The 16,567-nt window shown below is 40.6% G+C and overlaps 1 protein-coding gene across 1 annotated transcript; it reads right to left on the bottom strand.

The window, feature by feature from the left end:
* Positions 1–174: 174 nt before the first annotated feature.
* Positions 175–16,190, bottom strand: LOC100592346 (zinc finger protein 723-like). Its single transcript, XM_030822797.1, has 2 exons — positions 16,091–16,190; positions 175–1,145 (listed from the first exon to the last, which is right to left on the bottom strand). Exons 1-2 carry the CDS (start codon positions 16,188–16,190, stop codon positions 175–177), a joined length of 1,071 nt encoding a protein of 356 aa, XP_030678657.1.
* Positions 16,191–16,567: the final 377 nt, after the last annotated feature.

Here is a 16,567-nt window from a genome sequence, read left to right as displayed (position 1 = left end):
AAAAGTTTGACATTTGGTAAAAAGCATTGTCACATCTTTAAGCTTTATGGTATCTCTTTAGTATGAATTATCTTATGTCCGTTAAAAATTAAGGACTTGTTAAATGCTTTGCCACATTCTTCACATTTGTAGGGTTTTTCTCTAGTATGAATTATGTTTACTAAGGGTTGAATACTAGTTAAAAGCTTTGCCACATTCTTCATATTTGTAGGGTTTCCTTTTAGTATGAATTATCATGTTTAGTAAGGGTTGAGGGTTGGTTAAATCCTTTCCACATTGTTTACATTTGTAAGGTCTTTCTCCAGTATGAATTATCTTATGTGTATTAAGAGCTGAGGACTGGTTAATGGCTTTGCCACATTCTTCACATTTGTAGGGTTTCTCTCCAGTATGAATTCTCTTATGTATAGTAAGGTGTCCAGAGAGGTTAAAAGCTTTGTCACATTCTTCACATTTGTAGGTTTTCTCTCCAGTGTGAATTACCTTATGTCTAATGAGGTGTGAGGACTGGCTGAAGGCTTTGCCACATTCTTCACAGTTGTAGGGTTTCTCTCCAGTATGAACTCTCTTATGTGTAGCAAAGTGTGAGGACTGCTTAAAGGCTTTGCCACATTCTTTACATTTGTAGGGTTTTTCTCCAGTATGAATTCTCTTATGCTGAATAAGGCTTGAGGACACAGTAAAGGCGTTGCCACATTCTTCACATTTGTAGGGTTTCTCTCTGGTATGAATTCTCTTATGTCGAGTAGGGGCTGAGGACCAATTGCAGGCTTTGCCACATTCTTCACATTTGTAACAATTCACACTAGTATGATGTCTTTCGTGTTGAGTTAGGTGTGAAAGCATGCTAAATAATTTGCCACATTCTTTACATTTGAAAGAATTATTTCCAGTATGTCTTATCTTATGGCTATTTGACCTTGAAAATTTATGAAAGACTTTCACATATTTATCACACTGAAATATTGTGCTCGGGGTGGTTGTCAAACGTTGGTTAAGTTGATCATAACCCCATTGGTGCATCTTACACTCATCTACACTTTCACAGCCTTTTCTTAATTGTAAATTGTCATGTCCATATTTTCCATATCTTCTCAGTATTACTTTTTGGAAAGAATCTTTTATGCCCTGCTCTGGCCGTAGGTCTGTAATCCCAGCTACTCAGGATGCTGAGGCAGGAGAATCGATTGAAGCCGGGAGGCAGAGGTTGCAGTGAGCGGAGATTGCACTGCTGCACTCCAGCCTGGAGACTCTGTCCTTTCGAGGCTTCCAGGGAGTCCTGACATCTTAGCTGTGGATCTCCCAATACTTGCAGGTCACTAGTCCGCAGAGCTTTTCTTTGTTGTTAGCACTTTTTTGCATCTTAAGAAATCTTTGGTGTATTAATTTTGGTGTATTAAGGAATACACCAAAATCATGATGATATTTTCCTAAATATTTTTCAAAATCTTTATTATTTTGTCTTTCACATTGAGATATGTAATCAATCTGGAATTAAGTTTTGCATATTGTATAAAGTAAGAGTCATGATGAATTTTTTGTTGGATCCATTTTTTTTTGTTTAATACTACTCTCATTGTTCCAGTATCACTTACTGAAAACAAATAACTTTATTCTCTGTATTGCAATTGATGCTTTTGTTATAAACCAGGTGATTGCATGTGCCTTGGTGGGCTTCTGTACTCTCATCAGCCCTTTGGTCTACTTATCTGTGCTTGCAACAATTACTGCACCTCAGAATTACTGTACCTTTATAATTGCTAATTTTTGATAAGTTCTTCAGCCTTGCCTTTTATCTTCAAGAGTGCCATTACTATTTTTGGCCCTTCTCATTTTCATATAAATTTTAGAAGATTCTCATCAACTTCTACCAGAAAACCTTCCTAGTTTTAAAAATGAGATTGTATTCAATCTATAGATCAATTTCTAAGATTGCAATTTTCAAAATATTAAGTTTTCCAATCCATAAACATAGCATATCCTTGAATTTCTATTTTATAGGTGTTTTTAAAATTTCTTTTTCATAATGCTTGCATTTTTCAGTAAACATATCTTAAAATATTTCATTAGATTTATTCCCATGTATTCACACACCTATTTATTAATGAAGAAAGGACTCGACTATCCTGTTTAAATCTACAACATGGGTGCAAAAAACTGATTACGTTTTTTCTCGTTTCTTCAAATCAACCTCTCTCTTGTTTTGGGTTTTCCTAAAAGCAAAGTATAAAAGCTTGTGCATTTTATACCACAAGGATTTGGGTATAAAAGATTATTTGGGAGCAAGAGAGAGTGAGGAAATGAGGGAATAGGGATAATGTAGCAACGCAAAAAAGACAGTAAGATGTGAGTTATTCAGCTGAATGTTAATGTAGGTGATGTCACTCAGTCCCATTGGAACCCTTTGAAGAAATGTCTAGAATGTATATCAGAAATGCCTCTGAATCACTCCTGCATATATATATATATATATATCAGAGTATTAAAAACACACCAAGAACTTAGACTTGATCTGACCAAAATTTTGCCACAACTCTACACTTAACACAACAAACATGATATCGGAGAATGACTTTGACGAGTGATTGGATCATCAGATGCCTTATAAGTTGGATTCCTAGGTGTTTTAACTATTTCAAAATTTGCGTACCGTAGCATGCCATTTTGGGGCTTAGAAGATATGCTCCAAAATATGGTGTTTTGGTATGCTGAGTGCTTGAATTAAAGGAAATAAAAACCCTCAGAACCAAGGTATCTCTCTGACTTTCCCCTGCCTTTCTGATCTTCTTTCTTTTCCAAGTACTGAGAAATTTCCTCTTGTGAGTAGGGGAGCTTCTTTACAAAAGAAATACAATTGTTTTAAGATTTTCTCCCTCGTAATCTCATCAAATAACCAGGAAATATTAACTACCAGAGAAAAGACTGGGAGTCATCACATCCAGACAGGCTTTTCATTTATTCTTCTGAGGGTAACTCAGAGGGGTTACATGGGAAAGTTTATCTACATAATGAAACAACTTTTGTTTACTGTGAAATTCTACTCTTCCCCTTCCTGCCACCTCCCCTAGAGCACATTCTCCCTGAAAATCAATTACTCCTATACCCACTCCCCATCTCACCTTCTTCTATGAAGAAGGGTATATAAGCATCTGGACGTCGTTGGGTTATTGGATAATCATTCCCTTGAAATTCTCTGGTGTGTATGCACATTAAATAGATCTGTAAGCAAATTTTTATATCTTAAAACATTTAGCAGAGATAGTATCTGGTCTGTTAAATTAATTTGAAGATGTTTCTATTTTATTTTACCAAAGATTTAAAAAACGATCTTTACCAAAGATTACTAAAGTCATGTGAAGTGAAAGTATTTGAGTTAAAGTTTTAATTTTTCTGATAAAATATTTGATTTAAGTACTTTTATCTTTAAGCCAATTACAGCTCTTTTATATATTTCAGTAGTAAAACGTTATATACCCCTGACATATATAGACATATAGTAGCAGACCAAAGTGGATCTTATAGATTTATAAGATTATTATTTTGTCAGTTTTCAAAATTTCTCTGCCCCATTGTAGACTTGCAATTTTTTTGAGAGCCTGTCTCATTGCCCTAGGCAATTGTCAGCTAGACAGCTCTAAATTTACATTCTAAAGCAACAACTCTTAGGTGAAATCAGAGAATTTACATCTCAAGGTACAGCGCTAAGAAGTTGGGCCTAAAAGATCATTATATGCTCAAACCAACGAAATAAAAAAAGAAATGGTGTAAGTACATTTTCGTTAAGAAAGCCAGGAAAAGCACTTTAAATGGAGGCATGACTTATGACAATAAAGAGAAGTTTTAGATTTAAGAATCTCTCTGCTTACAACTCTGAGGTTTCCATGAGGAAAACAGAGGTTCATCCTAAAATGGAGTTTGTAGTGACTTTTCTGTTTCTCCCAAAGGAACCCCAGGCTGTTGAAAATTATTTTGGGTCCTCTCACGTGGGCATCCAAGATGGCAAGAGGACAGCGAGGCCAAAAGCCCGACCAGTAAAAATTTTACCCTTAGGTGGGCATGTCAGGCTTTTGGGTTCCCTTCCCCTGAGCCCAATCCTAAGCCAACCAGTTTAGGGTTTGGGAAATCAACTCTTTCCAGTTTGGAGAATGCATCTGAGGGGAGTATCCCATTGTATGGAGACACAATTATCCGTGAAGAGAGAACAATGGAGGAGCAAGGAAAAAAGCTGCTTTTAAAGGGAGTCCCAGGATTTCAGGATGCATTCGAGAGGGGTACGGACTGAAGATGAATGGCTACTCATCTAAGAAGGAAGTGTACTATATGAATCATTATCAATCTACTGCACAGGAAGACATAAGTAGTGAAAATAAGAGTGAGAACTTCCACTAATAAAAAGTGAGAGTCTCAAAGGGGGGAAATGAGAGAAGAGAGACAGACCCTCTCATATTGTTTTATACTCAGAAAAAGAACAAGAAGCGAAACTAAAGGCAGGTAGCCGGTGCCTAGGAACCAGACCTGAAACCAAGGAACCAGACCCAAAACCAGGCCTGGGCCTGCCTGACCTAAGCCTGGTAATTAAAGATCAATCCCTGACCTAACCGGTTATGTTATCTATAGATTCCAGACATTGTATGGAAAGGCATTGTAAAAATCCCTGTCCTGTTCTGTTTCATTCTGATTACCGGTGTGTGCAGCCCCCAGTCACATACTCCTTGCTTGCTCAATCAATCATGATCCTCTCACACACACACCCTTAGAGTTGTGAGCCCTTAAATGGGACAGGAATTGCTCACTCGGGGAGCTCAGCTCTTGAGACAGGAGTCTTGCTGATGCTCCTGGCCGAATAAACCACTTCCTTCTTTAACCCGGTGTCTGAGGAGTTTTGTCTGCTGCTTGTCCTGCTACACTTACAGGTTTTGGGGTAGGCAGTGGAGTTAGGAGCAATGTTTTGCAGGCAGGGGGTGGATCTCACAAACTACATTCTCCGGGGGGGGAGAATTACAAAAAACCTTCCTAAGCGTGGGAGAGATTACAAAGTACATTGATCAGTTAGGGTGGGGCAGAAACAAATCACAATTGTGGAATGTCATCAGTTAAGGCTATTTTCACTTCTTTTGTGGATCTTCAGTTGCTTCAGGCCATTAATAAGAAAAATAAAACAAAATAGTGGTAAAGTGTTGGGGCAGCAAAAAGTTTTGGGGGTGGTATGGAGAGATAATGGGAAATGTTTCTCAGGGCTGCTTTGAGTGGGATTAGGGGCAGCATGGGAACCTACAGTGGGAGAGATTCAACTGAAGAAAGATTTTGGGGTAAGGGATTAATATCGTGGGGTTGTTAGAAGGAGCATTTGTCATATAGAATTACCGGTGATGGCCTGGATGCAGTTTTGTATGAATTGAGAAACTAAATGAAAGACACAAGGTCCAAATAAAAGAAGGAAAAAAATAGGTATTAAAGGACTAAGAATTGGGAGGACCCAGGACATCCAACTAGAGAGTGTCCAAGGGAGTTCAACATTATTGTTTGCTTGGTTGTGACTTTTTGGGCTCTATGCTTGAGTTTTTTTATGTTGTCATATACCAGGCCAGATTGATTTAGGTAAAAACAACACTCTTCATTTAAAAATATACAAAGTCCTCCTTTTTCAGCAGTGAGTAAATCAAGGCCTTGGCAGTTCTGGAGGACAACTGCAGCTAAAGAGTCAACCTGGGCTTGGAGAACAGATAAAGTTTGTGATGTATCTGTAATGTTAGCAGAGAAGTCATTAGAGAGGGTACAGAATGTCGTGGCAGTGGTTGAGATGCCTGCTATTCCAGTTCCAAGTGCAACAGTGGAGGCAGAAAGTCCTAGACCCACAAGTAAAGGGATTAGTGGGGTGACTCTTTTTCGTCATGTTGATGTCATGAGGGGGACAGGCAGTTGTTCGTTCCCATCTGCAAACTGGATTTTGGGGGTAAGGAAGACTAGAGTACATGTGCCCGTCCAGTTGGCAGGTAGGCACATGTAGGTGAAAGAGCCACATAAAAAGTAGAGACCTTTTGCCAGGCAGAACTGGAAATTTAAAGTGAAAAGGTGAGAGGGTGTACTGAAAGAGGAATCCTGCACCCAAAATCCTAGAGATCCAGCAAAGGCAGCAGCTGTTAGAGGCTGTAATGGGGATTGGTGGTGCCACTGTGTAGAGGGAGGGGTTCAGTTTTCATGGTGTATGAGAAAGCACATAGTGTCTACAAGTAACCTTTCACTGCTATTCATGGGGCTGGGTATAAGCAAGCAAGAGGAGGGACTAGCAGGAGATTCAGATGAGCAGGCGGAGGGTACCCAAGGATGGAGTGAGATGCAGGGTAGGTGTCTTCCTAAACAATAGTCACTGCCAATGTTTTTTAGTTTGTCAGTAATGATAGAGGTCTTATCAGTAATGTGAAGCGGGAATGCTACCATCTGTTTGATAATGTGTGTGGCTGGGTTCTGGAGATAAAGAGTAAAGGAACAAGTGGACAGTGGAAGGTTGCCTAAAGGGATTCCAGTAGGCTGTTGTTGGGAGATGCACAAAGGAGTGGCAACAGGGATAGGATAGTTGTTTTTGTGGTTAGGGGTCCAAATATGGGGTGGGGGGGTGCAATTGACATAAGGAGAAAGGTGCTGTAAGTAGATGCAGAGAAGTGTGGCAGCTTGTTGGTGTGAAATGTCTGGGGAGTTCTCACCAAATCTGTCTAGAAAGTAGAGAATTTCCTCAGGTGGGTAAAGATGAGGGCTATTTTCACTTCTTTTGTGGATCTTTAGTTGCTTCAGGCCATCTGGGTGTATACATGCAGGTCACAGGGGACATGATGGCTTAGCTTGTGCTCAGAGGCCTGACATTCCTGTCTTCTTGTATTAATAAGAAAAATAAAACGAAGTAGTGAAGTGTTGGAGTGGCACAAAATCTCAGAGGCCTGACAAGTAAAGATTTTATTGGGTGAAAAGGGGGGAAAAATGGAAAAACAGAGACTCTTGGTGAAGTGAGAGAGTGTGTTTCTGCCTTGCAGACTGAATCCCAGATTCCACCCAGGAAGAGGAGATGCCAGGCTCCTCCCCACTGCAAATGGCATGAACTTCTGTGCCTCCACCCCAGAGTGCACTCCTCCCAGTGTGCAGGCCAGCTGGAGTTTTGCCAGGGAGCCCTTCCCACCTGGCTGTCTCATTATTACCAGATTTTAGCTGAGGCAAATAGCTGATATTTCTGGCTTTTGAGCACCTTTACAAAGGGTAACCTCCCCAATGAAGCCAATAAGCATTAATAAGGTTATTAATAAGGTTATGACTTAACTATGGAAGGGCACATACAATTTATATGATTACTGAGGACTCTGATTGTAAGGAGAAGTTAAGAATAGCTGGTTGTCAATCTTTATGTTAGTGGAAAGAGGGTTCTTAGATCTCATGAAAGAAAAATTAGGGGTGAGTCCACAGAGTCCACACAGTAGAGTGAAAGCAAGTTTATCAAGAAAGTAAAAACATAAAAGGGTGGTTACTCCAAAGACAGAGCAGCCCTAAGGGATGTTGTTTGGCTATTTTTATTGTTATTTCTTGATTATATGCTAGGCAAGGGGTGGATTATTTATAAGTTTTCCAGTAAAGGGGAAGGCAATTCCTGGAACTGATGGTTCCTCCCCATTTTAGGCCATACAGGGCAACTTCCTGACATTGCCATGGCATTCTAAACTGTCATGGTGCTGTTAGGAGTGTCTTTTAGCATGATAATGCATTATAATTAGTGTATAATGAGCAATGAGAATGACTAGAGGTCACCTTCATTGCTATCTTGGATTTGTTGGGTTTTGGCTGGCTTCTTTACTGCATCCTGTTTTATCAGTGGGATCTTTGTGACCTTTATCTTGTGCCAACCTTCTTTCTCATCGTGTGACTAAGAATGTAGCCCAGCAGGTCTCAGCGTAATTTTACCCATCCCCTATTCAAGATGGAGTCACTCTGGTTTGAATACCTCTGGCACTAACTTAGTCATTAAAGAGAATTTTTAAGACAAAATCTCAACTTAGCTGTTATCCAGGAATGAGGCTCAGGCTAAAACTGCTCTCTACCATTGCAAAAGCAGGAAAAGTCACCTTCCTTTCCAGAAGCAAGCAGAACTCCAGAATGGAACTGTAATAGGAAAATAAACCTTAGATCTCACTCCAGTTTTGGGGGATCAAGGCTTCACTGGAGAGGATGAAACTCCCAGACCTCAGCAAGTTGTCCTATTGGTTCGAGCAATAAAAATAGCCCAAGTTGGTATCAGGCACTGTTAGGAGATTTGCCACAGGTCAAGGGCCACCTCCATTCAGAATTTCATCATGGTTGCCAATTTGTAAACCAAAATCAGTGTCTCTATTAATTTAAAGGTTCATTCTGTCAAGGTTGAGGTTGTCCCTAGGAAGAAGAGACACAAGCCACGGTAGGATCTGTGGCCCACAATTTTTCCAAAGAGCATTTTGAGGGCTTCAATATTTAAAGTGGAAAAAGTGGGTGGGTGGGGAAAGGAGGAAGGAAAAAAAAAGGGAGACTATGATCACATTCTTGTGTGGCTTGGGTTAGCCATCACTGAATCTACCTGTTACATGTGAAAAGGAAAAGATAGAGGAATAGCCAATTATATATTTGTCTTGCACTTCATAAATCTGTACTTTGCTTAAGGTAAAGTAAACAAAAAGCAGAAGTCAAATATGCATTCATCTCAGGGTGGACAGGGGGACAATTTTTAGTTTCCTTTTGTTCCATACCTGTAAAGATAAGCTGTTAATTTACATTGTCAGGGTGAGGGAGGCCCCTTGAGTAGATGTATGTCCTCCTGTCTCATAACTATTTGTTTAGGAACAAAAGTAAAGTTAGCATTTTACATGACTCAGTTTCAAAGCTTTATTTTTCCCTTTGGTATAGTGAGTTGGGGTCCTGAGATTTTATTTCCCTTTCACAGGGGTACAGACACATTGAGGATGAAGAGGTTTCAACCATTTTTCTTCTAAGAAGAAAGTATAATAGACTCTTGGGTAGGACCTCAAAAATTGATCATCAGGAATTAATCATCCCTTTCTACTCCCAATACTTCTAACTTTCTACATGCATATTTGATTTTTAATCACATTTTTTTTTTAAGACAGAGTTTTGTTCTTGTTGCCCACGCTGGAGTGCAATGGCACAAATCTCAGCCCCCTGCAACCTCCACCTCCCAGGTTCAAGTGATTCTCCTGCCTCAGCCTCCCGAGTAGCTGGGATTACAGGTACCCACCACCACACCCGGCTAATTTTTTGTATTTTTAGTAGAGACGTGGTTTCACTATGTTGGCCAGGCTGGTCTGGAACTCCTGACCTCAGGTGATCCACCTGTCTCGGCCTCCCGAAATGCTGGGATTACAGGAATGAGCCACCACGCCCGGCCCACATTTCTTAATTGCCATGAATTCTTAAAGGTTTTTCTGAACTCCCAGCCTTTTGAATTCTGTGGAAAATTTTTGTTTGCAAGGATTTCCAAAGCAGAAGTTTTTAGCACTTGCTCAGTAATCGTCATGTGCTTCCTTATTATTAGTGACAGTTAGTTCCCTTTTGGGTCCTGTCTTAACTTTGTTATACTGAAATCTTAGCTCTTTCTCTCCTCCCATTCTCTGGCAGGAAGAACATCCGTTCTGCGTTCTTTGCAGGTAACAGCATGGCTTAGACATGTAAGCAATGACTCAGTTCCTACTCAGTCTGCTCTTTCTTCAGCTGAGTCATCCTGACACCCACTGGACAAACTGAAATAGTCTTTTAGTCTTTTTTGTGTTGCTATAATAGAATATGTGAGGCTGAGTAATTTTTATAAAGGACAGAGGTTTTTTTACCTCACAATGCTGATGGCTAGAAAGTTTGAGATTGGGCAGCTGTATCTGGTGAGGGCCTCAGGCTGCTTCCAATCATGGTGGAAAATAGAAAGGCAGGTCGTGCAAACATATCACATGGTGAGACAGGAAGCAAGAGAGAGAAACCAAGGAAGCCAGGCTTTTTTTAACAAACCACTCTCCCATGAACTAATCTATTCCTATGAGAACAAGAGAGAAGAAGAACTCGCCCACACAAGAGAACATTAATCTATTTAGGAGGGGGTCTTCCCTTATAACCCAAAAGCCTCCAACTAGGCCCCACCTCCCAACACTGCCACACTCGGGATACAATTCCAACATGAGTTTCAGAGGGAACAAACTCAAATCTATAGCACAGCCCAATGCATTTTAAAGGCATTTTTAGTAACAGATAAACTTGGCAAAAAAATAATCTCAACCATCTCTTTGCAACTGGGCAGGATCAGTTCCTTCTGAAGAACTAGACTCCTCAAGGACAGGAAATGGGCCCAGGCTTCCCTCATACTGTTCCATCGGGTAGCTTCTAAGGCTCTACCTTCAAATTGCTTACCTTGTTTCTTTGGGCATATGTCTGAATAGAAGGGCCCAGTGCCTGCATTCTAGTAGTGATATACATTGAGAAACATGTTGTATTCAAATGGAAAAATTGAGATCTATTTCTGTTGTAGGAACTGACGTAGAATTCATTTCAATGTATAAGAAAGCCTTTAGATCTAACTTGAATCATTCTGGCTGTTTTTAAGCTCACTGAATGTGGAAGTATTTCTTATAATTCATTTGGGGGAAGATAATGCAAGGTAGAAAGAAACCACATGGAAAAATACCTCATGATTAAATCAAAGATTCAAACAATTAACATTGGTAAATCTGAGGTAATCTAGTTTAATATCTTTAGTCTTCATTCGTTCATGTATTTAGTCACAGAGCGACTCAGGCATAAAGCACTATTCTAGCCCTTGAGGATATACTAGTGGATAAAAAGGACAAAGATACCTTCCCTCATGAGCTTACATTCTACTAAAGAGAAAGAGACAATGAACACGTTAAATAAGTAAACATAAAATGTGAAATAGGGTAAGTTCTATGGAGACAAATTATGGCCGGAAAGGGGTAGATAGAAGATGTGGGTTGCTGCAGGTGGAATTGGAAGTGGATGAGAACACTGAGGCTGAAAGATGGAGAGAGACTTGTCCAGGGTCAGGAAGCAGGTTGGAGCCATGATGAGACAAGAATCAAGGTTTCTTTACTCTGAGTCCTCTGTAGATTTCTCTATTCCTCCTGCATGTGCCAAGATCAGAAGGCACTCTTACACAGGTCACTGCATCCTGACTCACCCTGTTGAAAGTCAACAGGTTAAAATGCAGAACAATGTATTTTTTTCTTAAAATGTTGGTACAATAACTGGTAAGTTTAGGGAGCGGTGGAATATGAAAAAGAAGTAGCTGTGCCATAACTGCAACTTGTAAAAAAAATATAATTCCCTGGTATATATTTGACTTGGTTTAGAAAGCACTCTCTTATTCTTTTGTCTGATCTTCACAACAATAACTTGAGAGGAAAGCAACCTTTATATTATTATCCCCATTTTAAACAATGAGGAAACTCTCAGGGTGCTCTTGAGCTGTCTCTGAATCTAACTAGAGCCAAATACCTGAGCAGAGCTAACATGAAATAAATACCCAATCCCTAGATTTCAGCAACTCTGGAGACCTTGTTAAAAATTCACACAAATTAGATTTAAAAGAATTTATTTGAGCAAAGAATGATTCATGAATCAGTCAGCATTAATGTGATGGTTAACATTAGGTGTCAACTTGGTTGGATTGAAGGATGCTTAGATGGGGGTAAAGTATTGTTTCTGGGTGTGTCTGCGAGGCAGTTTCCAGAGGAGACTGACATTTGAGTTAGTAGACTGGGAGAGGAAAGCCCACCCTCAATGTGTGTGGGCACCATTCAGTTGGTTGCTAACTCAGCTAGAACAAAGAAGGTGGGAAAATGTGGGATAAGCTGGCTTACTGAGTCTTCTGGCTTTCATCCTCCTCCCATGCCAGATGTTTCCTCCCTTTCCTCCTGCCTTTGGACATCAGCCTCCAGGTTCTTTGGCCTCTGAACACTTGGACTTACACCAGTGTTTGCCGGGGGCTCTCGGGCCTTTGGTGACAGACTGAAGGCTGCACTGTCGGCTTCCCTGCTTTTGAGCCTTTTGGACTATTGGCTCTTTTCTTCCTCAGTTTACAGGGGGCCTATTGTGGGACTCTGCCTTGAGATCGTGCGAGCCAGTTCTCCCTACTCAACTCCTTTCATATATACATATATCCCATTAGTAATTTCCCTCTGGAGAACTAATGTTGACTAATGTGAACTCTGTTGACTAATACTACACAGAACCAGACAAAGTTCAGAAAGCTCAGCCAAGCAGTGTGAGCAGTGAGATTTTACAGGCTACACACAGAAGCTAAGTAGAGACATCATCTGATAGCTAGGAATCTGCCTTATTTGGATATGGTGTGATGAAGCATTTGCCTTTTTTGGGCATGATGTGATGAGTTGGCTGCCTGTGATTGGTTGAAGTTTAACTATTTGTAATTGGCTTTTGTTACAAAAAAAGTTCCAGGCATACTCATTTTGTTGTGTTTTATTGTACTTTGCAGATATTGAACTTATTACAAATCAAAGATTTGTGGCAACCTTGCATGGAGCAAGTCTATTAGCACCATTTTCCCAATAACATGTGCTCCTTCAATGTGCTCTGTGTCACATTGTTGATATTCTCGTAATACTTCAAACTTTTTCATGCTATGGTGATCTGTGATCAGTGATCCTTAATGTTACTATTGTACTTGTTCTGGGACATCGCAAACTGCCCAAACGTGATGGCAAAGTTAATTGATAAAGGTTGTGTGTGTTTTCTGACTGCTCCATCGATTGGCTGTCCCCCCACCTCATCTTCCTCCCTTTCCTCCAGCCTCCCTATTTCTTGAAACACAACAATATTGAAATTAGGCCAATTAACAACCCTGCAATGGCTTCTAAGTGTTTAAGCCAAAGGAAGAGTCGCATATCTCTCACTTCAAATCAAAAGCTAAAAATGATTAGGCTTAGTGAAGAAGCCATATCAAAAGCTGAGATAGTCCAACAGCTAGGCCTCTTGCACCAAACAGCCAAGTGGTGAATGCAGAGGAAAAATTCTTAAAAGAAATTAAACTTGCTACTCTAGTGAACACACAATTGATAAGAAACTGAAACAGCCTTATTGCTGATATGAAGAAAGTTTCAGTGATCTGGATAGATCACATAAGACACAACATTCCCTTAAGCCAAAGCCTAATCCAGACAAAGATTCTCTCTTCTATGAACTTCATAAAACTCTTAGCTCTGTGAAGGCTGAGAGAGGTGAGGAAACTGCAGGAAAAAAGTTTGAAACTAGCAGAAGTTGGTTCATGAGGCTTAAGGAAATACATTATCTCTGTTGCATAGAAGTGCAAGGTGAAGCAGCAAAGTGCTGATGTAAAAGCTCCAGCAAATTATCCAGAAAATCTAGCTAGGGTAATTGATGGAGGTGGCTACACTAAACAACGAATTTTCAGTGTAAGTAAAACAACCTTCTATTGGAAGAAGATCCGATCTAGGACTCTCATAAATAGAGAGGAGACATCAATACATGGCTTCAAGCTTCAAAGGACAGCCTGACTCTTGTTAGTGTCTAATGCAGTTGGAGGTTTAAGTTGAAGACAATCCTCATTGACCATTCCAAAAATCCTAGCGCCCTTGAGATTTATACTAAAACTATTCTGCTTATGATGTATAGATGGAAAAAAGCCTGGAGAGATGACAGCACATCTTTTTATAGCATGGTTTACTGAATATGTTAAGTTCACTGTTGAAATCTACTGCTCAGAAAAAAAAACTATTTTTCAAAATATTACTGTTCATTGACAATGCACCTGGCCACTCAAGAGCTCTGATGGAGATGTAAAAGACAATTAATTTTTTTCATGTCTGCTAACAAAACATTTGTTCTGCAGCTCATCAAGGAGTAACTTCAACTTATAAGTTGTATTGTTAAAGAAATACATTTCGTAAGGCTTTACAAAATGGATGGATCTGGGCAAAGTAAATAAAAAACCTTCGGGAAAGAATTCACCATTCTAGATGTCATTAAGAACATTTGTGATTCACGGGTGAAGTCAAAATATCAACATTAACAGGAATTTGGAAGTTGTTGATTCCAACCCTCATGGATGACTTTGAAGGGTTCAAGACTTCAGTAGAGGAAGTAACTGCAGATGTGGTGGAAATAGCAAGAGAACTAGAATTAGAAGTGAAGCCTGAAGATGTCATGGAATTGCTGTTTGTGATAAAACTAACAAATGAGGCCGAGTGCGGTGGCTCACGCCTATAATACCAGCACTTTAGGAGGCTGAGGCAGGTGTGTCACCTGAGGTCAGGAGTTTGAGACCAGCTTGGCCAAGATGGTGAAACACTGTCTCTGCTAGAAATATAAAAAATAGCCAGGTGGAGTGCACCTGTAATCCCAGCTACTGGGGAGGCTTAGGCAGGAGAATCGCTTGAACCCAGGAGGTGGAGGCTGCAGTGAGCCCAGATTGCACCATAGCACTCCAGCCTGGGTAACAAGAGCAAAACCCCGTCTTAAAAAAAAAAAAAAAATGAGCAGTTATTTCTTATGGATTAGCAAAGAAATTGGTTTCCTGGGATGCAATGTACTCCTGGTGAAGAGGTTGTAAACATTGTAGAAATGACAACCAAAGATTTAGACTATTACATAAACTTAATTGATAAAGTGGCAGTAGGGATCGAGAGGATTAACTCAAATTTTGAAAGAAGTTCTGCTGTGGGTAAAATGCTATCAAGCAGCATTGAAAGCTACAGATAAATCTTTCATGAAAGAGTCAATCATTGCACAAACTTTATTGTTTTGTTTTAAGAAATTGCTACAGCCACACCAACCATTAGCAACCACTACCCTGATCAGTCATCAGCTATCAACATGGAAGCAAGACCCTCTACCAGCAACAAGGTTACGGCTTGCTGAAGGGTCAGATGATCATTGGCATTTTTTAGTAATTAATAGAATATTTTAATATTAAGATGTATACTATTTTTAGACATAATGAAATCACACACTTAATAGATGGCAGTGTAGTGTAAACATAACTTTTATATGCACTGGGAAACTAAAAATTCATATGACTCACTTTACTGTGATATTTGCTTTATTGCAGTGGTCTGGAACTGAATATGCAATATCTGAGAATTCGGATGAGGTAGTCCTGTGCTCTTAAATTAGGTTGCAGTTTGTTAGAAAGCAACTCAAAGTGCAGTCACAGCCTCAGGCTAACAGCCTCCTACATTTAAAATTTAACGGTCTGTATCCTCTCCAAGCCAGATGAATGCTTCCTCTCCCTCACTTCCCATCCCAGCAGTCCCCACTGCCGTATTCCACCCAGTAGCCTCAGAGGCCTCTCTGTAGCTCAGGAAAGTGATCTCCTAAAGGCTTGTCCACCCATGTCGCTTTCCTTGGAATCAGCTCCCTGTAATGACCTTGGCTTTCCCTGGCCTCCCCTTAGAATTCACTTAGGAACTCCAATTTGCATACATACGCTTGTCACTTTTTGTTTTTTGGGCAGCACTTATGAGCTCCAGCCTGTTTCCTGAGGGAGCCTATCTCCCAGATTGGCCTCTCTTCCTTCTACAGAGCTTTCAGATAATGCAGGATAGAAATGCGAGGTAGGAGAAAGTCACGGCTGAGAAAAGTCAGCACTGAAAGGGGACAGTGAAGAATTGGGGGAAAGGCTTGGACAACATGGAGAATGCACGTAACAGAAAAAAAAGCACTTCTGCTCATGGCCATAGGACCAGAGCTCTAGCCCTGGATGCCAGCCTGCGATCTTGATCACCTTCCTTTGCTCTCTCTGGTCCTTTTTTGTTTCTTTACTACCAGACAACTGGGCTAGTCCTTTTGAATTGTGATAGTCTGCAATTTCCAGCCTCAATTTACCCATTGGGAATGGAAACATTAGCCCCTGCTTTGCTAGGTTCACAGTGTAACAATTTGGTTTACAGCTTGTAAACAAGCCTAAAACCTTATCGAGACTGCAGTGCTGCGCTCTGCTTAAGAAACCACTGAATTGCCATGTGTCGAATCCATTTTTCCTAAACAATGCAGCAGCTCTGCCATCCACCCAGCTTCTGTCACTCACATGGGAGAGAAGAGGGAACTGCAGAGTGGCCTAGAAACAATGAGCAGTTGTTCGGCAGCAACCAGCCAGTTCCCCTGGAGTGAGGACTCCCTCGTCCCATCGCCCCATTGCTCCTTCACTTAAGGACAGTTTGTGGCTGTGGAGGCTGGCAGAGAAGCCTGGCCCTCCCTGGTAGCCAATGGGAGAAGGTGGAGCCAGGCAGATTCTGGAAAGAGCTAAGGCAGCAGGGGAGCAAGGGAAGCCTTTGTTCTCAGGGCTAATAATAAAACTTGCTGCAAAATATTCACACTCACCAACTCAATTCTTTCAGAATCTTTGAGGAGGGTGGAGAGGGTAGGGCAGCAGGGGAGCATGCATTGTTTCTTTCTCCCTCCCTGGTATTTCCCATGCAGATCCATTTGTCACCCCTCATGGTCTGTGTGGCCTGAGACTAGAGACTGAGGAAGCCCCTAGGGAACAGAGGAGATTATCTTGACC

Source organism: Nomascus leucogenys, chromosome 11, assembly GCF_006542625.1.
Source record: "Nomascus leucogenys isolate Asia chromosome 11, Asia_NLE_v1, whole genome shotgun sequence".
NCBI classification, from domain to species: Eukaryota; Metazoa; Chordata; class Mammalia; order Primates; family Hylobatidae; genus Nomascus; species Nomascus leucogenys.
Note: the sequence above shows the minus strand (reverse complement) of the source record. Positions and strands in the feature narration are given on the sequence as shown.